The sequence below is a fragment of the Dunckerocampus dactyliophorus genome, chromosome 18 (assembly GCF_027744805.1).
Source record: "Dunckerocampus dactyliophorus isolate RoL2022-P2 chromosome 18, RoL_Ddac_1.1, whole genome shotgun sequence".
Lineage (NCBI taxonomy): Eukaryota > Metazoa > Chordata > Actinopteri > Syngnathiformes > Syngnathidae > Dunckerocampus > Dunckerocampus dactyliophorus.
In genome coordinates this window covers 10,272,542-10,297,500 of record NC_072836.1, presented here as the reverse complement: position 1 = coordinate 10,297,500, position 24,959 = coordinate 10,272,542, and the positions used below count along the sequence as shown (strand labels likewise).

The 24,959-nt window shown below is 39.8% G+C and overlaps 4 protein-coding genes across 5 annotated transcripts; all 4 read right to left on the bottom strand.

The window, feature by feature from the left end:
* Positions 1 to 4,204: 4,204 nt before the first annotated feature.
* pvalb8 (parvalbumin 8) lies at positions 4,205 to 5,623 on the bottom strand. Its single transcript, XM_054759680.1, has 5 exons — positions 5,585 to 5,623; positions 5,277 to 5,349; positions 4,691 to 4,823; positions 4,418 to 4,527; positions 4,205 to 4,349 (listed from the first exon to the last, which is right to left on the bottom strand). The coding sequence occupies exons 2-5, from the start codon at positions 5,335 to 5,337 to the stop codon at positions 4,324 to 4,326; spliced, it is 330 nt and encodes a 109-aa protein (XP_054615655.1). The 5' UTR covers positions 5,338 to 5,349; positions 5,585 to 5,623; the 3' UTR covers positions 4,205 to 4,323.
* A 4,545-nt stretch (positions 5,624 to 10,168) lies between these two features.
* On the bottom strand, positions 10,169 to 12,389 carry LOC129171229 (parvalbumin beta-like). Of its 2 annotated transcripts, none has more exons than XM_054759677.1 (5): positions 12,290 to 12,389; positions 11,941 to 12,010; positions 11,725 to 11,857; positions 10,625 to 10,734; positions 10,169 to 10,541 (listed from the first exon to the last, which is right to left on the bottom strand). In XM_054759677.1, exons 2-5 carry the CDS (start codon positions 11,999 to 12,001, stop codon positions 10,516 to 10,518), a joined length of 330 nt encoding a protein of 109 aa, XP_054615652.1. In that variant the 5' UTR covers positions 12,002 to 12,010; positions 12,290 to 12,389; the 3' UTR covers positions 10,169 to 10,515. The 2 variants fall into 2 exon arrangements, with proteins under 2 accessions (XP_054615652.1, XP_054615653.1); XM_054759678.1 differs by having other exon boundaries at positions 11,941 to 12,007; positions 12,290 to 12,351.
* Positions 12,390 to 13,402: 1,013 nt separating this feature from the next.
* On the bottom strand, positions 13,403 to 15,628 carry LOC129171230 (parvalbumin beta-like). Its single transcript, XM_054759679.1, has 5 exons — positions 15,590 to 15,628; positions 15,069 to 15,140; positions 14,829 to 14,961; positions 13,879 to 13,988; positions 13,403 to 13,671 (listed from the first exon to the last, which is right to left on the bottom strand). Exons 2-5 carry the CDS (start codon positions 15,127 to 15,129, stop codon positions 13,646 to 13,648), a joined length of 330 nt encoding a protein of 109 aa, XP_054615654.1. The 5' UTR covers positions 15,130 to 15,140; positions 15,590 to 15,628; the 3' UTR covers positions 13,403 to 13,645.
* Positions 15,629 to 19,761: 4,133 nt separating this feature from the next.
* pvalb5 (parvalbumin 5) lies at positions 19,762 to 24,379 on the bottom strand. Its single transcript, XM_054759682.1, has 5 exons — positions 24,260 to 24,379; positions 23,888 to 23,968; positions 21,114 to 21,246; positions 20,736 to 20,845; positions 19,762 to 19,953 (listed from the first exon to the last, which is right to left on the bottom strand). Exons 2-5 carry the CDS (start codon positions 23,946 to 23,948, stop codon positions 19,931 to 19,933), a joined length of 327 nt encoding a protein of 108 aa, XP_054615657.1. The 5' UTR covers positions 23,949 to 23,968; positions 24,260 to 24,379; the 3' UTR covers positions 19,762 to 19,930.
* Positions 24,380 to 24,959: the final 580 nt, after the last annotated feature.

Below are 24,959 nucleotides of genomic sequence, written 5' to 3'. Positions count from 1 at the left end.
TATTCCAAGCATTTTTTGTTATCAAAAATGAACACTCAAAATGTCTGCTTGACACGTTGGCAATCTCCCTTCACGTCAAAGCAAGTTATTCACCAATTTGTGAACAAAAATATAACAATCAAACGCATGGGCAATTGTGTACTAATATCATGAGGTTCTAATCATAATCATAGTTGTATTCATATACAGTATATTGACAGCTACGAGTGGCCCTCTGAAGGCAGCCATAACTGCAATGTGGCCCTCAATGAAAATGAGTTTGACACCCCTGATCTATAGCTATTGATATGTGCATTGCCTATCATTGATTAATGAAGGTGAGCAGAAGACAGACGTCAGCAGAAGTAGATGCTCCTCACTAGTTCTTCTTGCTGGCGTACTGTGGTAGGGCTGTCATGTCCTGCATTATGAATGTGCACAAACCAACAAAGGCCCTTCAGCCATCTTAAGTTAAATCTTTCACTACGTGCAGACGATCGGATAGCAGCGACTCTGAAAGCAAGGGAAATGATGGAACGTAGTGTATACGTTCAGTGTTGAACGTCCGTACAGTCCGCTTCTTATGGGGTTCCCTTGAAGATGCACATTAAAGTTTCAAACCGGCTTAATGAGTAAGGTGAGCCTGACACACCTTTCTTGATAGGACTTTTTTGCAGACAATGCAGAGGGAGCATCAATTATTGACATCTGGAGCTGACAATCAGGCCGGTGTTCATCCCAAATGGCTTATTTGGACAAATTCCACTATGAATACATACAATCAAGACAAGTGAATTATACCGTAGCTTAGCATTCAGTCAGTCTGTCAGTGTTGGCTCACATTTCCTTCCTGTTTACCACTCACTGCTCCTGACCTGCAAGGGTCACACAGCCATTGTTCCTCCTCCCCTCCAAGGGTTCTTTTACCTGGCTGCTGGCTTCCCAATGGTTGTTTCTTAGATCTATGTCTTCATGCTAATTAGACAAGAGTTTGTATTTAGATGGCCGGTTTGCTAGTTGGTTAGTTATCTTGTTCATGCAAAAAAAAAAAACACAACTGACAACTGATTTTGTAGAAGGGCAAGACATGGGCAAAGGAAGAAACCATTTAGCATTTGGTGCAGATCCGGATTCATGTGCAGATCAAGGAATTTATTTGCACTGTTCCAGATAGCTTGCATTAGGGGCCGGTTTGGTGGCTGCAGGATTGGGTCTCTGCTTTTTGCAGATGACGTGGTCCTGCTGGCTTCATCGAGCCGTGACCATCAACTCTCACTGGATCGGTTCGCAACCGAGTGTGAAGCGTCCGGGATGAGAATCAGCACCTCCGAGTCCATGGTTCTCGCCTGAAAAAGGGTAGGAGTGCCATCCCTGGGTCGGGGATGAGATCCTGCCCCAAGTGGAGGAGTTTAAGTACCTCAGGGTTTTTGTTCACGAGTGAGGGAAGGATGGAACGCGAGATCGACAGGCGGATTGGTGCGGTGACTGCAGTGATGCGGACTCTGCATCGGTCCGTTGTGGCTGAAAGGCAAAGCTCTTAATTTACCAGTCGACCTACATTCCTACCCTCACCTATGGTCATGAACTTTGGGTAGTGACCAAAAGGACCAGATCGCGGGTACAAGTGGCTGAAATGAGTTTTCTCCGTATGGTGGCTGGGAGTTTTCTCCGTAGGGTATGCCGTAGGATGGATGGATGGGGCAGAGCAGTGACCCACCAGATCCAACAGATGAAGCCGCAGTGGAAAACGTTTGTTTTGGGTGTAGAAGTTGACTTCCACCTACAGGAATGGAGTGGAACAGTCTCGCTTACTGTTTACGTACTGTTTTTCACTTTTATTTCTCAGAATAACGCATGAATCGGGAGGTGTGCATCAATGAGGGACTACAATAGAAAGAACCTCTATCACATCTTAGCAGCAATAATTACACCTCATACACAAAGTCATGTTAAAATCAGGGATTTGCTGTAATAGCCATTTTTCTGTTCGCCATTTCGGAGACCACTGCAGAATTTCCCCCAGGGTACGGTCGAGTCATCTTACGTCATTCTCGGTAAACCAGGAAGTAGTCTACTCATGTGCTGATGGACAAACAAATTGCAAGGTGCCACAATTTGGTGACAATTTTTTCACCCACTCATGCGGTTTAAGTCACAATGGAATTATCCTCCCATGCCAGAATCAAAAATAGTTATGGTCCAGTCATCATGTGACATCCTCCGTAAACCAGGTCTGCCACATCATGTCCTGCTTTTACATCCTGTTTTTTTTGTTGGTTTTTTATTAGAAAATAACGAAAATGTCCTTGTTTTCAAATTCCCACGTTCTTGCGACTTTAGAGGACACATGGTCCCATTCCAAAACTCAGTAGTCATTTAACCTCACGTTCCTGTGTCGTTCTGGTTTTGGAGTCATTTTCGTGCCGGTTTTTTAACATTCTTCCTTTGGAATTTGTGTTTTTTGGTTATAGATAGTATTTTGTATCCATACATGCATCTTTGAGTAAGCTTCCAGTATCATTTGAGTGTCTCATTGCCGGGCCGAGTGTCTTTAGTTTTTGCTAATCAAATTCCGATCACCCTAGAGAAACACAAACACATCATTTCAAGATTTTTTTCACTTTTGTTGAACGCATTTCCTATTTTCTTTTTGCTGCTTAAGAGACAACGGCACGGTGGCTTAGTGGTTAGAAGAATATGGATGGAAGAGAACAAAAATGGTGTGGTCCTGTCGTCCTACACGCCCTCTGTAAACCAAAGGCCTATTCCATGAAGCAAGCTTCATTTATGCAGGATCTCTTCTTTGCTTTCCAGTTTAACCAAGGCAAACATTAAAGGCAAGCCGGCCCTACTCAACGTGGCGCCCGTGGCCCCTGGCAAGATTGGGTCTCCATCGGGGATTTACATAGCTAACAAAAGAAATTTAATGGCATTATTTTTACTCTTTGTCTTTCGTTTGTAAGATGAAGTGTCACCTAATTTACATGGCTAATAAATGCAAGAAAATCTGCAATATAATATTAAGACCTTTACCACAAAATAGAAATTCTGTTCATAAGAGAATCAGTAAGAATAGTAGTAAATTATAAATTCAATAATCGACATCAAACACATCACGCTTCAACTTTGTGGCTTCGAAAATAATTAATTAGTTAATAAATGATGCTGTTTCGTGGTTGAATATGGCCTATTACTATTAAAACACATGCATATTTAAGCATATTTGCATTTTCAAGCATAGAGAGAGCTAAATGAGCTAAAATATAAAGCTAAGGCATTCAGAAGTTGAATTCAAAGACATTCCAAATGATATGTACTGTACTATTTTACACTGGTGACTGAGTGTCGGTAATATGACTTTAATGTTCGTTGAGACGCCAGACTTCGGCATCAACAGCAGGCGTTTACTGCTGGTTTGAATTATCTCACAACAGGCACAGTAATCCCCAATAAAAGTACGGGTTGCTGTAGCCGTTTTGCAACGCACTCCAAGCTAAAACTCAACTCTGAACCCCCGAGGTCACTTCCTGTCAACCCACCACTCTGCTCTCCCTAGCACTGAAACACATTGATAGACGCACACTCCAGCACCTATTAAGTCTTACTTACGTCTTAAATGGCTTATTTTCCGTTATTATGTTTACCATGTTGGGTAATACGCGCGTAAACGTGACTATAGGGGTGTTAGTTCATGTTTAGAGGGCTCTAATAATGTTAAAAAAACACATTCAGAAGGTTGTAAAGCAGGTTTTTTATGCTCTCATGACGAAAATATTTCATTTATAAATAAGGAATCCTACTTTGCAGAAATTCCCTTATCACGGTCGAGTCTGGAACCAATTCATCGCAATAAATGAGGTATTACTGTTAGGATTTTGAAGAGAAATCTCTTCACAATTTTCGGCGCCCTTCTCCTCTACTATGAATGTATTTTTGCACCATGTATTGCATTGTATTTTGTGTTCTCCTGTGCAATTAACTGTATTTCACAGGTTGACTTGTTTTTGTTGTTTTTTTTTTTACAAAGCTGAGGTCAGGTGTCATTTGATTGAGTGAATAAGTGAGGACTCCGGTAGTCTTGAAAGTCACGACAACATTACATTGAAACAGCAGCATTAGAATCAGACGTACTGTACTTACAAAGATGCACAATGGGAAGGAAAGGAGTCAAGAGTATGAGTTTTATTATTTTTATTTGCCTGCATATGTATATTTGATGACTTACATTTCTTTGGGTGGTCGTTATTAAGACAAACAGGGGGGAAACACATGATGACAAGGTGGACCAGATGGGAACTAAAAGAAGCCCTTGAAGCCATGTACAATGGAGAAGACGTGATGTGTTTAAGACAGGACCATCGCTTGGAACTCTGTGGGGAAAAGACAAGTTGTAAGAACGACAGCCTTTTCTATAGACGTTAAAACCAGTGACTCTTACCATCTACTCCAATCCGCCCATCGCTGTCGTCATCGGCGGCATGAAGGAAGGCCTTGGTCTCTGTGTCTGTCAGGACTCGAGCGCCTGGAGAAAACCTCTGGAGGAAAAACCTGGCACGCACAAATCCACAACGGTCACTGATGAAAAAAACCTCCAGTTCTCCATCTCATATCTTGCATCCGCTTCTACTGTACGCGATACAGCGGAGAATCACACCGGCTTGTTCATTTCCGACGTGCATGTTGACCCGTTTCTGTGTGTCTCTGCACTCACTTCAGCTCCTCCTCCTCAATGTAACCGCTTCCATCGTTGTCCAGGACGCCGAAAACCTTCCTCACATCCTGGGGACTCTTCTTGGTGAGGCCACACAACTGGAGGAACTTCTTGGGGCAGAAGGAGTCCGGTGCTGTATGGGATGAGCAACAGCTTGTATCAGTAAGTACTTCTTATTCTTAGATATAAACATGCAAAACATGCCTCAAGTATGCCTCAAGTACAGTTCTACAGCACTGCAACCACAATGATGAACAAAAATAGCTATCTTTGAGAGGTGGAGCTCTTCTGCTGGATCTCAGTAAAGTAGTAGCGAGTAGTAAGACATGCAGTCAAGTAACGGATGTTTGTCTTCCCTCCGGGGTGTGTGCTTTAACTCCATCCGGCTGTCCATCGTGCAATATTTGTGCAACTTTATGATTTTGTCTTTAAAGGACATTATACCAAGGAAACATCCTTATGTCGGAGAGGATCTTGCTTCTGTTATCCCTTAATAGTGCATGCAAAAGTCACCTCGGTGTTTAGAGCGCCATAAAATACACACACAGTCCCATAAAGACAGCGATGATGAGGTAGAAGTTGATACCTTGGCAGTCCTTGATCGCACTGGCGATAGCATCAGCAGAAAGGATAGATGACAGCGACATTTTTTTGTCTTTCTGCAGGTGCATGGGAATGATAAACGGTGAATAATTAGCACAATTTTCCACAGGTACACAGTGTCAGAGTGTCAATAGTGAGCCAGAAAGTGACTCGGAGGCGGTAATTTTCTTAAATAAGCACAAACCCTGATGCTTGCGTTTGAAAAGAAATAATATTTCCTGTCCTTTAAGTAAAAAGTCTCACACAGAACGATTTCAGCTGTAAAATTCATCCAAAAAAAGTTCAACTTACCAAGTCGGGAGGCTTCAGGGCCAGGAGGAGATGCCGCAGAGAGAGAGGTAAGGCTGAGTGATGACTGCTGTCTGTCAAGGTGCCTTATATACGCCTGACTGCACTGACAATGGGCTTTGCTTAAGTTACCTGTCCGTGGATCAAATTCTAACAGGCCGCCCCGATCCAGTTTCTCAGCTACCTAATTAACCTTTACTATTTATAACGGCCAGGGGCCAAAGAGAGACAGGACCCGTGGACATCTGTAACGCCCCCTTGCCAATAGCAAATTAACTTAAAAAGCACCTTCGACTACTCCCCCCTGTTGTCATCCAGACACACACCTCCTCCCCCTCCTCACCCAGCTTTAGAATTACACAGGTTGTAATAAAACAGCAACATCTTCTCTTTTTCCTCTTCCTTTCTGTCGATTCTGACCACTTCTCCCCCACCTACCTCTTTCATGGACATATCATTTTACTGTCCCAACGCTCGCAAACGTCACAATATGCACCGATGAGGATATTCATGTGGACAAATGTCAACAAACATGACATATATATATCATTATATTGGTACGTTTGATGTACATTAAATAATAGTATATTTACAGGGCAAGAAACCACATTAGGGAAGTTAAACTTGACCTAAAATGAGCATCAGTCGCCTTACTATAAGGTAGTAGCGTTCACTTTAGATAATTGTATTTGTACTTTATTTATCCCACAGCGGGGAAATTCACTCCACAGCGGGGAAATTCACTAAAGTCAAGTAAGACAATCATAACAACGACAAAAATATTATAATATGTCATTAACAAATTTGATTATTTTGTATCATTTTATTCTAATTAAAAATCCATCCATTTTCTATGCTGCTTCTCCTCATAAGGGTCGCGGGGGTATGCTGTAGCCTTCGGGCGAGAGGCGGGGTACACCCTGGACTGGTCGCCAGCCAATCGCAGGGCACATACTGTATAAACAAACAATCATTCACACTCACATGCATGTTTTTGGAATGCGGGAGGAAACCGGAGTACCCGGAGAAAACCCACCCACGCATGGGGACAACATGCAAAATCCACACGGAGATTCGAACCCAGGTCTTCCAGATCTCCTGACTGTGTGGCCAACATGCCAACCACCAGGCCACTTGTTAAACCAAAGTATTTCAGTTATGTTCGAGTGTTTAAAGGCATCAACTTGATTTAACGGGGCTGCACGGGATAGGCTCCAGCAAACCCCTGGGATCCTGATGAGTATAAGCGGCATAGAAAATGAATGAAATGAAATGAAACTTGATTTCACACCAATGAATTGAGTAATATGAAAGTGATTTTATGCTGGAGCAGGGTACACCCTGGACTCGTCACCAGTCAATCACGGGGCACATACTGTATAGGCAAACAACCATTCATACTTATGAACAATTTAGAGTCGCCAATTAACCTAACATGTTTTTGGAATGTGGGAGGAAGCCGCAGTACCCGGAGAAAACCCACACCAACCACACCAACATGCCAATTCCACACAGAGATGCCCAACAGAGATTTGAACCAGATCTTCCAGATGTCCTGAATGTGTGGCCAACATGCTAACCCCACCCTGCGGCCCCATTGGTGAAATCATTTCAGCTATTCTTTTTTTTATTATTTAATTTGGTTTAATTGTGTTTTTTCATTTGATCGGTTTATATTAAATCTCACCCTCCTCATCAGTTTGGATTTAATTCAATTGAATCACATTTTTATCTGATTTAATCACCTATTTGTTAGGTTGTCCAGTGTCTATTTATAGTCTGCATTTTCTCAGCTGGCTTCAGGCGATCTTGTCCCAAACAACACATGATAGCTGCTGATGGCCAGTCTCTGTCTATTTGTCTTTGTCAAGTCTGCTGATGAAAGCATCCAAAGTCACCCTCTGCTGCCGGTGGTGTTGATAATGCATAAGGCCATTCATCTGGGTCACTGGGTCCATGCAGTGGGTCAGTGCATAGGTGGCATCGTGTGCCCTATTCTTTGCAGATTTATGTATTCTGCATGATACGCAAGTATCTGTATTGACGTGAGCAGGTTCCATACGCGTATAGAGGTCATTTAACTACAATAAGGTGTGCTGGGATGCTGCATTTCCCAAATGTTTCTAATGTGATCTGCAACTAGGCACTTCCTGGAGAGCAGCCAAAGGCATGGGAGCGCTCTTTTCTCACATGCAAGGTGCGTGCACGTCGGTGTCACGCTGGCAGCAGCTGGCCCGCAGCAGGTGAAGTCAGCAACCTTTTGTGTCATTACATCACTTTAAGCATTACTTAAAGGCTCCGGGGCCTGCTTATAAAACGACCGGTTACATTTGCACGGTGTTATGAGATGGAAAAAACAAATAAACTATAGTATTCTCTCTTATGTGTCTTTTAGTCCAATAAATACATGCATAGACAAATATATTTATTCATGTTTTTTTTTATTATATCAATCAAGATGAAATATACAGTAGTTTTGGTTAGCATCAATAATTCGTTCCAGAAGGTCCGACTCTAACCAAAATGGACGCTAACCAAATCAAGTTTTCCCATAAGAAATCATGTAAATCCAATTAATCCGTTCCAGAAAGCCAAAAATGTAAAAAAAATGTAACACAAAACACGTATTTATAGTTTTACAATTATAGTTTCATATGCATAACAAATTCAAAATGCATATAAATGATGAATGAAAGGGAAAAATGAACATTTAAGGTTAATTTTTACCTTTATTCTTTTAGCTTCTTCACTTGACTGTTCCCAAAGACATGATGTGGCACCGAGAACGACAACTTCCAATCCAACACAACGTTCCTGTTTTTCCATGAGTTATTTCTTTAATTCAATAGTTTTTCCAAAGAAAGTTGCAAGTGCTAGTACACTTTTGAATTCAAGAATGAACTTACGACAAAGCAGGAAGATGGTGTTGAAGAGCAAGGCGTTGAATGTTGCTGCCACATCGTGTCTTTGAAAACGGTCACCTCTTAAATGAATGTAAAACGAAGCTTCAATTTTCATTTATCCCTTTCATTCCTCATTTATATGCATTTTGAATTGTTTCATGCACGTAAAACTATAAAGATGTGTTTTGTGTTAACATTTTTTATCACAGACGGGCGACATAGCCGACTTCCGGTTCCGGTTGCCATTTTGTTAGCAAGCTAAGGATGCTAACAGGACATTCTGTGATAAAAATACATTAAGAACACAGCTGGACTCACACACACACCATATTCTTTGCGAAATGTATGCACATTTTCGACATTAACCGAAAAACATGCTAACCAGGCAGGACGCTAACCGAGGTTCTACTGTGAAAGGTAAAATACATGAAAAGATTAAATGTAATTTTTTATTTTTTGATTGTAAATGCCCCGTAAGAAAAGAATTACCACTTGTTGATTGACAGAATTGTATGAATTCTGCCAAAGGCCAATGAAAAAATCCCACTTGTTGCTAGGCAAGATTCATTGGACTTGATGATAACTGCCCCAGAAGGGCGACATAGCTGACTTCCGGTTCCGGTTGCCATTTTGTTAGCAAGCTAAGTATGCTAACAGGACATTCTGTGATAAAAATACATTAAGAACACAGCTGGACTCACACACACGCCATATTCTTCGCCAAATGTATGCACATTTTCGACATTAACCGAAAAACATGCTAACCAGGCAGGACGCTAACCGAGGTTCTACTGTGAAAGGTAAAATACATGAAAAGATTAAATGTAATTTTTTATTTTTTGATTGTAAATGCCCCGTAAGAAAAGAATTACCACTTGTTGATTGACAGAATTGTATGAATTCTGCCAAAGGCCAATGAAAAAAGCCCACTTGTTGCTAGGCAAACTCTGCTTTAAATACAAAATACCCAATAATGAGTTCCTATTGAAGATGCTAGAAACCAGTAATGATCCCAGCTGTTCTAAAAGATGGGAAGAATCAATGCCAACTTGATAATGGAGCCCTCAACAAAATCAGTCCAACATCCTCAGTGTTTTTATTTTTTTGGAAGCTAAACAGAAACTCAATCGTATTCCCCCGCAGACTCTGTGTGTGTGTGTGTGTGTGTGTGTGAAAAACACCAGACACCGGCTCGACAAGCTGGCCTTAACCCACAGCCGGTGCATGATGTCATGTGCCAAGCTGATACCTTTGCAGACTATTCTGTTACCGGCAATCATTTATTTATTCATTTAAATCTGCTAATGCTGCCTGCATGTCCGCACTGCTCTGTACTCGGGGCCGACATGTTCTTCCCCTCATAGGTTCTTTCAAACGGAACTTTTGTTTTGTGTTTTTAAAAAATTCATTGCTTCTGTCCAAGGTCCTGCAAGACCTGAAGTGTCGCTAACTTACAGGAACGCTAATCCGTGTCAACAATCACTATAAATGTGTGTTTTATTATCTGGAATGCTTCAAGTGGAGGAATCGAGTGTCAGAACACTTTTGCTTTTATTGTCAGGTGACTTGTCAGCCACGTCACCTCCATGTTAATGTCTGTAGCACCATCTAGTGGCTCAGACTGGATGTGTGCGTGTGGGAGCCGTTCCCTTTGTACCCCACTAAGATATCAGCATATAACACATTTCCTGTCCACACCTTTTATTCAGCGCTTTTCAGATGTTCACAGAGTTGAAAAGACACGTGATAAACCTCCAATAAGACGGTAGCAAAAGAATATTTATTCTTTTCTACTGTATGTTCTGGAAAGTGCATCGATTTTACAGTAAGCAAAATTCATATTTAAGACATGAACACAACCGAACGACAGTCACAATCATCAGTGTTTTTCTTTGTGGACAGTGTGTTGCGTAGGAGGAAACGTCTCTTCAGCAAATGTATAAAAATGATTTATATTCAGATGAAAAGGGGGAGGTCGACGTGGGCGTTGTTGTTCCATTAGAGCAGGTGGTGTTGGTCAGTTGGCCCAGTTTATGCCTTAACCAAGGCAGTGAACTCTGCAGGCAGACGGAGAAAAGTGTTATTACAAGTATCGGCATCTGTTTTCTGGCATTTGGAGGAATGCTGCGGCCTCTCGCACCATCAACGCCAATCTTGCCATCGCCGTCGGTGTCACCGGCCTTGAGGAAAACCTTGGTCTCGGCGTCGTTCAGGGTGCGTGCGCCTGACTTGAAGTTCTGCAGGAACAGCCTGTGGACCGACACAGAACCGTTGTTTTTTTACCCCAACCTCCTCATCAAATGCATTTTTATTGTATTTTGGATTATTTTACCACCCATTAATTGTTTTTTAGAGTTTTATTTATTGATTATTGCTTTTCTATATGTTCCCTTCGATATACTGGCGACCACTCCAGGGTGTACCCCACCTCTCACCCAAAGTCAGCTGGGATAAGCTCCAGCAGACCCCCGCCACCCTAGTCAGGATAAATGGATGGATTTATTGATTATTTACATGAGTTTAATGCTATTTTATTCGATTTATATTTAATGTATTTAGTCAACACCCTCATCAAATGTAGGAATTTAGATTTATTTGAATTGTATTTTATTTTATTTACGCTTTTATGTATTTATTCTGTAATCATTTTGTTTAGGATTTTTTTTTATTATTGACTTGAGTTTACTTCTATTTTTTTGTCATTTGTGATGTTAATATTGAATGTATTTACTCAACCTTATTTCATCATCTTTACAGCTTTATATGAAACGTATTCCTTAGAATCAATTTTACTTTTTTCAATTTTGATCACATTAATTTTGTGTTATTTAATCTTATTTAAACATCTGTTACCTTTAGATGATGCATTACTGTAAATATTAATTAGATTTATTATTATGTATTATTATATGATTGATTATTTTTGTTGTAAGTTTTGTGTATGTATTTATAATTTAATGTATTTTTTTTTAAATTCACTAAAGTACCTTATATGACAAAGTATTTGCCATACTTGGCAATGAAATAATGGCTATTAACATAAATGTAAATATATTCAAATATAAAAACATAAATGTAAATATATTCAAATATAAAAACAAATGTAAATATAACACAAGTTCTGTATGTAGTTTATTTAGCTATTTTGTCATTTTTGAGGTAACTAAGCAGCACTGAATTACTGTTAAATGTGTGTTGTTGTTTTTTTGCAGGCTTTATGCTGCTGCTGTGTGTTCTTACTTGAGCTCATCCTCCTCAATGAAGCCGCTCTTGTCCTGATCAATGATAGCGAAAGCCTTCTTCAAGTCATCGACGGACTTGTGGGCCAGGCCGCAGGCACTGAAGAACTTCTTGTGGTCGAACGATCCGGCGTCTGCGTTCAGAAATATCAACATACGTTATATTTTGGGTAAGAAACATTTTAAAAAAACAAAGGCTGGCTGTGATTTGTATCACCTTTGCATGCATCCAGGGCTGCAGCGACCTCAGCATCCTGCAATAAACCTGAGAAGGCCATTGTGATCTGCTGGATTGAAATGAAAGCTCGCTTTTATGATCACATATTGCAAACCAGTCGCTCCGATAAGAAGAAACTCTGCGCAAAAACATGCTCGTTAAAAGCTATTTTAGTCAAACGGACTTGTGAATGACAGGTCCCATGTGAGCGTGTAACTTTATAGGTGACAAGAGCGCCATGTCTTCCTCAAGCAGCTGACGGCTGGTCCTTCCAGCACAGCAGTGCAGGCGTGTGCTATTTCAAATATACAGTTTATGTTTTTCTCCATCTTCTTTGAATCAAACTCACCTCTGAGGGGGGGCGGTCTTTGTTTAGGAGGCTTACGGATGATGCGGGACAGGAGTCGGGGAGTCGACTGCAGTGATCGCCCGGGGGCCACCGGTGACCTTTTATAGCTTCACCCCATCGAAATCTGAGGCATTGGATAATTGACACCGCTCAGATGATGGAGGTGGGTGGGTGGTGGGTGGTGGCTTTCAAACATTTGTCCCTTAGCCAGAGAGCGCTCTATTTTTAAAGTTTCACAAACGAAGACGCTTAAAAGGTGCGTTTGAAGAAGTCCTCCCCGCGCTAAGAATAGTGGCGCTCCAAGGCTGCGGAGGACGAATTGGAAGTGGTGCTGGCAACACACAGCCATATTCAACCAGGTGGGGTTACTTTCAGTCGCTTTTAGGATGGCTAATCTTAGTGATTATCACTTTGCTTGTATTTTATGTTTAAACCTATGCAAGGGCAAAAAAAACCCCATCCAGGGTCATGGTAGCTTGACATTGCACTCTACTACCAACCTATAGGTGGCACTAGTGTCCCATGATGTGGGGTTAAGTTGCCAGCTGTCACTTGTAATGCTAACAAGCCCTCCAAAAAGTTTCAACTTGATAGGGCTTGAGCTTGACTGATGAGCTGTCAACATTTTTCCCTGCTGCCCTTTGACCCTTTGTTCCCCAGAGGGGGTGTATGTTACACAATTTGAGTAAAACGGGAAAATATGTTCGGGACCAGCAGCGGGTTTAACTTAGACGGCCTACTGCCGTTAATGGCTGAGAGAGACATCCGCACAATGAGAGTGTGTGGAAGCATTCGCTAAGCTAGCTGTTGCAAATCTCCGTGCCTCCGCGGAGTCAAGTCTTGGAGCTGAGCCCGCTTGTGTGTGCCAGCTCCTGGCTTGAAGCCATGTGAGCAATCCCCTCTACCTCCCCGTCTTGCACAAACTCATTATGAAAACAGTTGATCTTGTATTCAAAACCCCTGGCAAATTCCCATTGCCATTCCAATGACATCACTCGTACTCATGCAGTGTGTGTGTGTGTGTGTGTGTGTGTGTGTGTGCGTGCATCAAAGCAAAAAGCGTCCAGAAGACAGAGTTTGACTTTTACACCAAAAGAGTATTTATTCCCGGTTTTTCACTCTGCCTCAATAAAAAAGTGCAAATGGGTGTACAACTTGCACAGGTTTCACAACATCAAACGCATGTGAATGGCAACAGGTTAAAATATGTGCTCCATGTTGAGAAATAGTCCGCAGGCAACTCATAAATAAGGTATAAAAAATATTCTTTCAGCTGATGATAACTGTGAATCCTGCAAAGGGGTTTTTTTTTCTCGCAGTTCCATGAAATCAAGAGGATCTTGGTCAGTTGGGAATTTATGCCTTAACAAGGGCGGCAAACTCTGAAAGTAGAATGAAACTAACATTAGTACAGGCTTTTTCTTTTTTTTTTTATTTTCATGACCATTTTCTGTGTTGGCTATTTAGTTAGGATTGTGCAAATGAATATTTAGATATTTTACACTTGGATACAAAAGCAGGCGGCATGTGTCTTCTGCTAAGGGTTGTTTGGCCAAGGCCAGTGTTGAAGGTGTGGTAACAAGTCTTACCCTCAATTCCGATCTTGCCGTCACCATCGCTGTCACCGGCGGCGAGGAAGGCCTTGGTCTCTTTGTCAGTGAGTGCCCTGGCAGTGGCAGAGAAGTTCTGCAGGAACAGCCTTGGAAAAAGTGGACAGAAAAAGAATTATTACTTTGTAAAAAAAAGAGAAAAAAAAGAAAAAAATTATGTACAAATAAAAAATGTAAAAAAATTCAAACAAGTTGATGCAAAAATGTAAAAATACATCCAACTTGTAATTCATAACAAAAAAAAATGCTTTGCGTTATTGTATATAGGCTCTGGAACACAATCATAGATGACTATTGGAGTGTAAGGTATGCATGGTCCATTCTTCTTGCAGAGCACTCAAATACTTGTTAAAATACGCCAAATATATATTGAGGTACATTGCAAGCTTAATTTACTTTATTACTTATTTTTTAAATCAATATTATTATATGAATGAAAAATATTTATCAGCATAATATACTTTTCTGTCATTATTTCCTTGATTGCGTGTGATGCTGATTCTAAGTCACCAAAGATGGCTGCTTTTGCCCGACAAAGTTGCTACTAATGACTGAAGTTACTGAAGAAACTATAACATTTAAAAATATGTTGAAACATATATAAATTTATAGTTAAATTAAGTTATTTAAATGTAATTATTTTAGAATTTTATTTAATGACAAAGTAAAAAAAGAAATCACCGTTTTGGCTGCATTTGCCCTATAAAAGAGCAACAGATACAATTCAAATTTGACAATTAAAAAATAAGAATATAATAATAAAAAAATAAAATAATAAAACAAATGTAAATAATAATAATAATAAAATTGAATTAATTTAGAATATTAAACAAATTTTAAAAAATCCTAATGCACAGTAATTATTTGGTGATCTTCATACAATATATACTGTATTCTGTTAAAGTGTGCTGCATGGATGCATGTCTTACTTGAGCTCCTCCTCCTCAATGAAGCCACTGTTGTCCTGATCAATGATCTGGAAGGCCTTCTTGACGTCATCTGAGGACTTGCTGGCCAGGCCGCATGCCTTGAAGAAGCTCTTGTAGTTGAAGGAGTCGGCGGCTGAGAAACAAACATCGGGAAAAAATGATTAGCGGAGTTGCGCGAGAAGAATGCAAATCATCAATAAACGCTGATGTATTTTCTCCAAAAACGTGAACAAATCTCACCTGCGCAGCCATCCAGAGCTGCTTTCATCTCAGCATCATTGAGGACACCGGCGAAGGCCATTTTTTCTTATTCTTAGGAGGGAGAAAAAACAAGTTAGGCTCAGTCTTAAAGCAAGCTGAAAGCATTATTGCAGACAGAACTGAAAACATGGTGCTTAAAGCAATCAGAAGTTACATACTGTATAGGTAATGCAAATGAATTAGTCCATGCTTTATGGCTCTAAGCATCACTAGTGACCATATATGTATGTTAATCCCAATATATTTAGCACCTATGCCCCTACATACATAAGTGAGGTTCCATAACAAGACAGTGGCAAAGTAGTGATGGCTGAGATTGTCTAGCAGTATCCAAAATTTCAATATAACACAAATGATCATCCACAAATCTTCTGGAGAGTCCTGTGATCCACACTGCAGCCTCCATGCCTGTCTGTAATTATTATGATAGTAGTCCACGGTGTAGTGTCCTTGTAAGGGTCCTTGTTTTTGAGTCGCTGGTGCGGGTAGTGCGCACTCACCTTTGCGCTGCGTTGAGGCGAGTGAAAACCAAGGCGGACTCGAAGTGAATGCCCCAAGTCGCCTTTGCCCGTCTCTTTTATATCCCTGAGCAACACCTTTTACAGAGCTTTGGGGTCTCGGTATCGGGTGCCAAGATGCGTGGCTTTCGAAAAAATGTGTCTACTAGTCGAGTCTATTTTTAGAGCAACAAACGAGGATGCAACCATGTGCTTAGTGGGCCTATAGTCGTGGACGTAACCCGAGCACAGCGCACCCGGCTGCTTCACAAAACGCATATGTCGTGTCAATATAATTATAAAAAGATTGAATAAATCTTCATCGTGACGAATGTGAGGCACACGGGCACCTAAAGAGCGGAGTGTAAAAAAAAAAAGAAGAGGCCTTGAGGTGTATTTCCTGGTTGTGGGCCAATCCGATTGCTGCAGTCAATTTTAAATGAAGGCCAATAAGAGCCAAGTGTTTATTAGCGTGATAATGACTTCTATCTTTATATTTCAACACGCTCATTGACACATTCATGTTATGCTCTGCACTGCTGTGCAAAGGTCCTAAGACAACATTTGATCCCGTTAAAGCTTTACTTACCTAGTTCATCATGTTATCAGTGTCCTGCATTGGCATCCAACCAAAACACAAGAAAATAGTACAAAAGTGGCTAATATTACAACCAATAGTTTCAGTTGTGATGTGTGTTGCGTAGTTGTCACGTAAATATGGTATAGCAGCCCCTATAGATACAGCAGATATATAAAATAATGAGAAGGTAATAAACACATAAGGGGAAAAAAAGGTAAAACATAACTTCTGTATATAGATACAAATATGAAAAACAAGACAATAAATTAAGATTAAGGCAAAAAAAAAAGAAAAAAGAAAGAAAAAAATAGCTAACTAATGAAATAGATAAATAAATATAAAATAGGGCAATAATTAAGAATAAGGCAAACAAAATTAAATGTGGAAAAATAAATGTAAAGACAAAAAACTAAGGTCATGTAAATGAACAAAGTTCAAGCTAAATCAAATTAAGGTCGGACATAAAGAAAGAGATAAAAATACAAAAGAATAAGGCATTAAATTAAGGTTGAGGAAAAAGTACAATTAAGGTTTGAAAAACAGCTAAATAACTAGTAAATCAATTTAATATCAGGCAATGAATAAAGTTGAAGCAATAAATATGGTGAAAGATAAATAATGAAATAACTAATTAAATAGATACAAAAAGGTAAATATAAAAAAAATTAAAAAATAAAACCATAAATAAACAAGGTTAAGGTAAAAAATTAAATGAAGGTGAAACATATAAATAGATGCAAATATAAGGCAGTTCAGGAGAAAAAAGTTAATAACTCATGAAGTAAATAAATATAAAATAAGTATAATAAATCCTATAAATGAGGTTAAGGCATCTAATTATATACAATCTGGTAAAAGGTAAATAATCAAATAACTAAATAAATAGAAAAAAGGAAATGGATTAAAAATAAGGTAAGAAATAAAGAACTAAAAGGATATTAAATTGGTATTGGGAAATTGGATAATGTCAATTATACAAGCATATTTATACAGAGTGCACTATTATCTCCATCATACATATATAGTATGGATAACAAAACATAATAGAAAAGGCCATACATACACTCAATACATTCAATAAAGTCCTGAATAAGATCATATATAAGAAATAGTGTGCTCTTCAACACGCATGCATGATGATGCGCTTCATGTGGCGTCATAGAATGCGTGGAGTCAGGCTGACGCCACTATTCTGGTCTATTCCCGTAGTGCTCCCGATGCTCTCACAGGAAAGATATGTGCTGGCCTCGTCTGTAACGCTGTCCACGCCGTACGTATAAGGCCTGGGTTACCGTACGTTTCCATGTGGTTCACGAGGAATTTACAAACATGCAGCGTGTTTGAAAATAACCCAGCGGCTTCACGGGGGGTGCCCAGCGGTAAGAATCCCCTCGCGAAGCATTAGTCATTAATTTGACCAAATATCTCTTTCAGTAGAGATACACCTGCACAGTCCAATTACATTTGACTGTTTTGATTTAACAACTATTGTGACGTGATTTGAATATTTTGGTGAGTCTATTTAACAACATGAGAGAGGATTTATTGTCTTTTTAAAGGAAAAATCGTTGACACAACCTCTATAATAAATCATTTTATTTATAATCATTTCATTTGTACTTATTTATATTGATCATTTGCCAATTAGTTTTGCCAGGAGGGCAAAATCTCCATTTCTTGAGTTCATATTCAGTGATAGAACATATTTAAAAAACAATATATCCTGTTCTGTTTTTCCGCTTGAGCCAATAAATATTGACCTCTGACCGCGCTGAATAGCTTCAAAATGATTAGACCATCCTTGTTTCTTCAGGTTATTGATCCATTTTAATGCCTGGCACAACTAAAGGTACATTTGTTTGGACAAATATAATGATGATAACAAATATAGCTCATAAGAGTTTCATTTAAGTGCTGATATCTAGCAACTTCAACTTAAGTGCTTGCATGGATAGCTGTAGCATTGTACTGAAAAAAAATGTTACTCTTATGAGCTATTTTTGTTGTCATTGTTATATTTGTCCAAACAAATGTACCTTTAGTTGTATCAGGCATTAAAATGAACAAGAAGCTGAAGAAACAAGGGTGGTCTAATCATTTTTTCCATGACTGTGTGTCAAGACTACAAGGGATGTCCGATAATATCGGCCCGATAGTGACATGAAAATGTGATATCTGCCAACATCGGTGTTGGTTTTTGCCCTTCAATGAAAGTCGATATGGAGCTTTTATTGCTGAATCATGCAGTTAATACTGTGCCACTCGCAAGACTGTGAAGAAGAAGTAACTCTTTGTTTAGCAAGCAGAGTAGCAACAGAACTCACAATGAACTTACCAGCTCCATAGAAATCGCAACCATTCTCACTGTGTTTTTAAAGAAGGAGCTCAAAAAAAAACAAAAAATCACACAGAAACGTAATAGGTAGATAACAACAGACAAGACACTACCAACGAGTAATGCAGAATAACCGACAACTATGTGAGCTCTAACAGTACTTGAATTCACACGTTTTGAGTGAATTTTCTGGGATTTCCGAGCACACTTAAATGCAGTAAATTGTACTTCCTCATTAAGAGTTACAAAGTGAGTGATAAGAATATCCACTTATTGATTTTCATTACATTTCTGTTTATTTAGACCACCCATGTAGTGTCCGTGAACGCAACTCGCGGTCTGTCTGGTGACAATGAGGAAGTGTTGTTGCAATGAATGGACTAGAGATGTGTTTGTTTGGAGTTGGAGATACATATATAGTGTTGGAATTGCACTGCTGTTGATGTGTTCAGGTCAGAATAAAGTTATAAAAGAGCTTCACTCTGTGTGACTCTGTGGGGAGCTACACTGTGCCGCCATCTGTCGTCATAATGTGGCTTGACATGGTGCGTGTGCGTTAAGACTAAAAAAAATAACGTAACTAACCCGCTTTTAACACGCTATTTTTGACAGCGCTAATAAATAGATAAGTAATTATCCTCCATATCTTTTATTCCAGTTTGATGTTGGCATCCTTCCGATTGAATGGGTTGAATTTGAGCAATACATTTTTTGGCCACTCAGGATGGCGATGGTTTAAGTCTGCATATTAATTTAATACCAAATTGAAGGAGAAGGTTTAATAATCATGATAAAGCAGCATCTGAAGTACAAAAATACACACAACCAACGATAAAGCCTCCTTTTTTGGGGGGAATCCCCACTCAGTGACAGCTGGTTTTCACCGCTGCAGCGTGCACGGATTGGAAACCCAATATAAACAAAATATTCAAGATTAAACTCTTAATGTACAAAATAATCATCAAACTTACTTATTTGTTCATATGATGCACACAGAGCAATTACCAACTTTGTGCTGTGTCTCCTTTCTGCTCCGTTTCATTTCATTTCACCGTGAGGCGTTCAGGCGCACTCGTAATTGTTAGTGGTAGGCGCTTATTTTTATTCACGTACCCCCAATTGGCGTACCCCACTTTGGGAAACTAGGCTCTAAACGTTACACATAACGTCAAGATTAAAGGTCTGTACAGTATATTTTGTTTAGTGCTGTGGTCAAAAAATAGACAGCGGCATCATATAATAAATATTTTATTACTCATTTAACGCATCCACTTTTCATCTTTTGTATCAGGCTAACAAGGAGCAGCAAGCAAGCAGGCAGGTCGAGGTCATCTGAGGTCTTTGCATCAAAACAATACGGAAAGTCAGGAATCCCAACCTGTTATTTAACATCAGGATGGGCAGTCATGGCCTTCGAGGTTTAGTGTCTTTATTTAAAAAGATCACAGAACTCTGTAAAGAAAAAGAAGACATTAAGGAAATGATTTCAAGCACAGCATGCATGGCCTTACATGAGTGCATCCAACTTTAATATATTTCAGCACTAGATAGTGGATAGCTCCTCCTGGCTCCTGTCATCTGCTGTGGAGCCAGCCTATGGTTATTTTTTTTAAATGTATAAGGGGTGGGGCATGAAGGAAACAATATTTTTGGGGGTGTTTAATATTTTTGGGGGTGTTTTTTATGTATTTATTTTTTACATTTTTCTTGGTTCCTCTGTATTAAGAACTTTTATAGACTCCCTCTGGCCCCTCTGATCTGGTGGCCATATTTAGCTGTGGAAAAGAGCTTATAGTTTTAGTTCCCTTTTATTTGCAGCAAAATTATGCAAAAGATAACAACAATTCCACAAACATTTTAAAAGAGGTGGGGCATGAAGAAAAAAAAGTTCCTCAGTAGGAAGAACCTTTATAAGCTATGCTTATTAGTCCCACAAGGGGAAATTCCAGATTTTATGGACTCCCTCTGGCCCCGCTTATCTCCATCCTTCCATCCATTTTCTATGCCACTTCTCCTCATTAGGGTCCCGGGGGTATGCTGGAGCCTATCCCAGCTGACTTCGGGCGGCAGGCGGGGTACACCCTGGACTGCTCGCCAGCCATTCGCAGTCGCCAATTAACCTAACATGCATGTTTTTGGAATGTGGGAGGAAACCGGAGTACCCATATTTTTTTTAATTATTTTTTAACAGTGCATGAATCTCAACAAAGGTGTAACGTTCCACATCCACAAACCTTCTATCCCAATCTTGCCATCACCATCTTTATCTCCTGCTACCATCAGAGTCCTGGTTTCTACCATAGTCAGCTCCCTTGCGCCAGGAGAGAAATTCTGAAGGAAGAGCCTGATGGGTTTAAAAAAAATAAATAAATCAACGATAAAAATCTGATGAACCGGTCTTTAAAAACCATGACATTTTCATCATTTTCTTTTACATATCCATCTTAATCCCTCCCTTTGGCAATGCTTAGTCACCGAGCCGTCCACCCCCTCTGTATTAATTAATAGCATTCAAAGGGCTTGAGGGCTCTCACGTGCACAGCACATGCACAAATGCGCTCTATCTGCGCCATGCTTATTTAAGGCCCTAAGCCACTCCTGCTTACACTTACTTGAGCTCCTCCTCCTCAATGAATCCACTCCTGTCCTGGTCCAGGACTGTGAACACAGTTCTCCAGTTTGTTTGGGATGAGTCGGCCAGTCCCACTTGTGCAAAGAAGGTTTTGTAGTTGAATGTGCCCGGAGCTGTGTAGATATGCATATAAGGAGCCAATCATTATATATACTGTCATACATACACATACATCACTGTCTTTTACCATTAAAGGTTATTACATCATACCATTGACACAAACAAAGCAGGATGAACATTGCCCGTGGCTGTAATGTAAACTTAATGTTAACAGCTCAAAACTCAACTCAAAAATGGGTTTGGGCATGCTTGATGCCAGTGTTTCCAGGAGGCCAGTGGGAATGTTGCTGCAGGTGGTGAAGATGGCTTCACGGAGGGCATCCACAGTCTGGAACTGATGGCCATTTTTGTAAACTTCTCTTGCCATCTGTCCCCTGTTGCTAGGTTAGGCTTTGTTTGAATTTGAACGATTCTGGTTCCGATTCCAGTTCCTCGTTTCGATTCCGGTTCCTGACGATTCTTGATTCCGATGCTTTTAAGAGGCGGGATCATGAAAGTTTGCATGGTGTAAATGAGGACTCTACAAGTTCTTTTTGGATTAAATGTCTGAACATCTCCATTAATTGTTTAATGATATGAACTATCAACTTTACTGTGAATTTCTTACAGGGCTATTTTCAAACCAGTATATAAATATGAAAGCATTCAACTTGAATATACTGTACAGTCATGGAAAAAATGATTAGACCACCCTTGTTTCTTCAGGTTATGAAGCCCTCGGTTACATTGGTATGAGATAGACGTCATGTGTTGTTGTGTTCCTTATTCTGATTGCTTAGAGGAAGTCCGACGTGGTGCATCAAAGACGAGGTACTGTAATTTCTACACCATGAATGTGTGAACATTAATAATCGTGTTGATCGTGCGCCCTCCTTTGCAGGATATTGTGTTGCACTGAGCCCGCCGCTCTTTTTTATGACATCAAGCCAAACTTTTTAGCTAGCTTCTTGTTCGCGGCAATTTCTTCCAGTCGGCAAAGTGGACATCAAAACTAGAAATTGAAATAAAAACATTTGAGCAATCTCGGGAGAATCGGAATGTCAGTCCCAGTTCCCATCAATTTTCGAGACTCGATGCCCAACCCCAGTCATTACCACAGACGAGGGCCTTCAGTCGTGAGGGATGCCCCCTGCAACATTCCACATAGCTAGCTTCCATTTGACGCCCCTGCACAACCTGAAGCTCCATTGTTCCATTGAAGCAAAAAGCACCCCAGATCATGATGACACCCCCTCCACTGTGCCGTGTGGAGAACATCTCAGGTGGGATCTCCTTGTCATGGATCTTTTAAGAAGTTTAAAATGACTGTCTTAGAGAGGCCTTGCTCATGCAGCTCAACAATCCCACCGTGTTCAAAGAGAAATACTACCATCAAGAGATCATGACAGTGTGAATACCTGACAGAAAATAACATTGAATCCACGTTCTTTTGCCAAGATTTTGGCTTTTAAAAGCTGTGGTCTTCAACTTTTAATCAGCTGATGAACACTTTAATGCTTGTTTGCAATAAATTGCAAACTCATTGCAAAATGTTTTGTCTCACTCCCATTTATTTTTTGCATTTGAAGCTCTACTTAAAACATTTCTAAGATCCAACATTGCAAAATGTAAATTCTTTCAATTTTTCAACTGGTTTTAAAATTTTGATCAGGAGTGCACATACAAGTAGTTGGGTTTTACATATAAATTCATGTTTTGGGGGAAGGGAAACAGAACATTTGCACTAAGTTGTTGGTGACATGCTCGTCTACAAGTCTGAGGACCCGTTCCTGCATGTGTGAATATCTGTAACGCAACTTTACGCCCTTTCTTGTGTCATTTCTTGACAAATTTTGAGCAAAAGTGAATTTTTTTTTCATGTTTTATCTGGAAATGACACACGAGTAAAAACAGTAAAACATAATATAGATGTTGTGATATATGTAAACAACATTCGTCATTATAACGAATACAATCATGTGACTCTTGCCAACCAATCAGAAATATAATGACAATAATGAACAAGTTAGTCACTGCACTGAAAGAAAAGTAGATTATACTACAATTTCATTTGGATAAATATTTTTATAAACAGAATTATTAGTAGCTTTGGTGGGAAAGTAGAGCTATATGCAGTATTAACATATTTTTTTAAAGCAGCCATTTTTACATTATAACAAAAAGTAACACATGCAAGTTATTACATGACTATTTTTTGTTTTGCCTTTATGTGAACAAACAGTTGACAAACTGAACACTTATGGATCACTTTTCATAACAATTTTAGGCTTAACTGTACAGTTAAAGGCAAAAAAGGTCCCCCCCCCCAATTAAAATGCAAATATTCTGTTTGCCTCACGCAAAAAGTTGCTGACGACATTAGATTTTGCCACAGGCACTGCTACTCACATGAATGGCCATTCATTGCAACGCTTTGAGCTGACATGCAACCATAACAACTTGATAAATAATTAAAATTTGGGGATGTGATGGGGCTGCTCTGCACGTTTTGTGTCAACATACAGTAAAAGCTCTCTGACTTCTGTGGTCACGTAGCTGCCTGGTCACCTGCAGACTCCCTAACAGTTTACCCTCCTGGATAAGAATCAAGAGTGCCTCATCTTATATTTTATCACCAAATATTGCAATCCTGATGAGCGTGCAAAAGTGTGGGGTTTGTTTTTCTCGTGCATGAGTGGCTGAAGAGTGACTCACCTTGACATGCCTGGACGGCAGCCTCGATGTCCTGGTCTCTCAGCATCCCTGCAAATGCCATGGTCCTCTCTCAGTGCTTGCCTGCGGGAGACACCCACATGCACGCAACGGTCACAGTGAAGTGAAAGTCTGCAAAGATGCTTAAATGGTCAGAATTTGTAACCAAACATGTTGTTTTCTTTCAGTGAAGGTATGATTCAGGCTCTCAGGATGGTCCATCTTTTTCCACACTTTTCATTGCAATTATTTTCTCTATTGTCATTACTTCCTCTCCTATATGCATTTTAACATCCCTTTAGAGCATAAACAAGCTACAAACACATCCATGGATCAAAAAAGCATTGATTTGCAACAAAAAAACGAGCTACTCACTGTTCCTCAGACAATGTTCTGTTCCGCTCTGTTGTCTCTGTTGTTGTTGTCTCTTCGTAGGTCTCTGATGCTTTGTGCAAGGACTAAACCTGGTGCATCTTGACAAACCCAAGGAGAGTCCCCCCCCCCCTCCATCCATCACCACACAATGCCTCCTCCTCCTCCTTCTCCTCCATCAGTTAATCAGAGCAGATAATTCCCTCACTCATGTTTGTTTTTGCAAACTTGCAAGAATGGAGACCATGCGGTAGAACACATTTATTGGTGACATTTTCGTGTCAGGTGCAGGTCTTCTTTGAATTAAAAACGGTAATGGGTCGTATTTAAGACGCCTGTTTATAATCTTAAGTCATTAAAAGTTTGTTTGCAATGGTGGATGCCAAGTAAGGAAAGTAAATGCCCCATTAGGAACAACTGGGGGTCCAGTAATTTGTTATTTAAATTATGCAAATTGGTGTATTTCAGTATTTAAACAGTATCCATCCAATCCTGTTACCTAAAAGTTTTAATATTGCTATGATTTAAGGTGTAGGAGTAAAACTGGGTACAGTTAGGATGTTTAAGCCTAGGTTACTTGCAAAGCAAATATTGTAACTATCGTTTGCATTTCTGAATATAAATAACAGAAAACACTATATTTCCACCATAATCGCCTTTCAAATTTCATATTAAGCCATGCACCTAACAGTTACAATACATA

What these genes read in the sequence shown, in the direction of transcription:
- pvalb5 (XM_054759682.1), bottom strand. Translation starts at nt 23,948, where the DNA reads ATGGCATTTGCAGGGATGCTGAGAGACCAGGACATCGAGGCTGCCGTC. An exon ending in TGCCGTCCAGGCATGTCAAG is followed by an intron (nt 21,247 to 23,887) that starts GTGAGTCACTCT and finishes ATATCTACACAG; the next exon opens with CTCCGGGCACATTCAACTAC. An exon ending in ATTGAGGAGGAGGAGCTCAA is followed by an intron (nt 20,846 to 21,113) that starts GTAAGTGTAAGC and finishes TAAACCCATCAG; the next exon opens with GCTCTTCCTTCAGAATTTCT.
- LOC129171229 (XM_054759677.1), bottom strand. Translation starts at nt 12,001, where the DNA reads ATGGCCTTCTCAGGTTTATTGCAGGATGCTGAGGTCGCTGCAGCCCTG. An exon ending in AGCCCTGGATGCATGCAAAG is followed by an intron (nt 11,858 to 11,940) that starts GTGATACAAATC and finishes TTCTGAACGCAG; the next exon opens with ACGCCGGATCGTTCGACCAC. An exon ending in TGGCAAGATTGGCGTTGATG is followed by an intron (nt 10,542 to 10,624) that starts GTGCGAGAGGCC and finishes GTCTGCCTGCAG; the next exon opens with AGTTCACTGCCTTGGTTAAG.
- LOC129171230 (XM_054759679.1), bottom strand. Translation starts at nt 15,129, where the DNA reads ATGGCCTTCGCCGGTGTCCTCAATGATGCTGAGATGAAAGCAGCTCTG. An exon ending in ATTGAGGAGGAGGAGCTCAA is followed by an intron (nt 13,989 to 14,828) that starts GTAAGACATGCA and finishes ACTTTTTCCAAG; the next exon opens with GCTGTTCCTGCAGAACTTCT. An exon ending in CGGCAAGATCGGAATTGAGG is followed by an intron (nt 13,672 to 13,878) that starts GTAAGACTTGTT and finishes TTCTACTTTCAG; the next exon opens with AGTTTGCCGCCCTTGTTAAG.
- pvalb8 (XM_054759680.1), bottom strand. Translation starts at nt 5,337, where the DNA reads ATGTCGCTGTCATCTATCCTTTCTGCTGATGCTATCGCCAGTGCGATC. An exon ending in ATTGAGGAGGAGGAGCTGAA is followed by an intron (nt 4,528 to 4,690) that starts GTGAGTGCAGAG and finishes TGTGCGTGCCAG; the next exon opens with GTTTTTCCTCCAGAGGTTTT. An exon ending in TGGGCGGATTGGAGTAGATG is followed by an intron (nt 4,350 to 4,417) that starts GTAAGAGTCACT and finishes TTTTCCCCACAG; the next exon opens with AGTTCCAAGCGATGGTCCTG.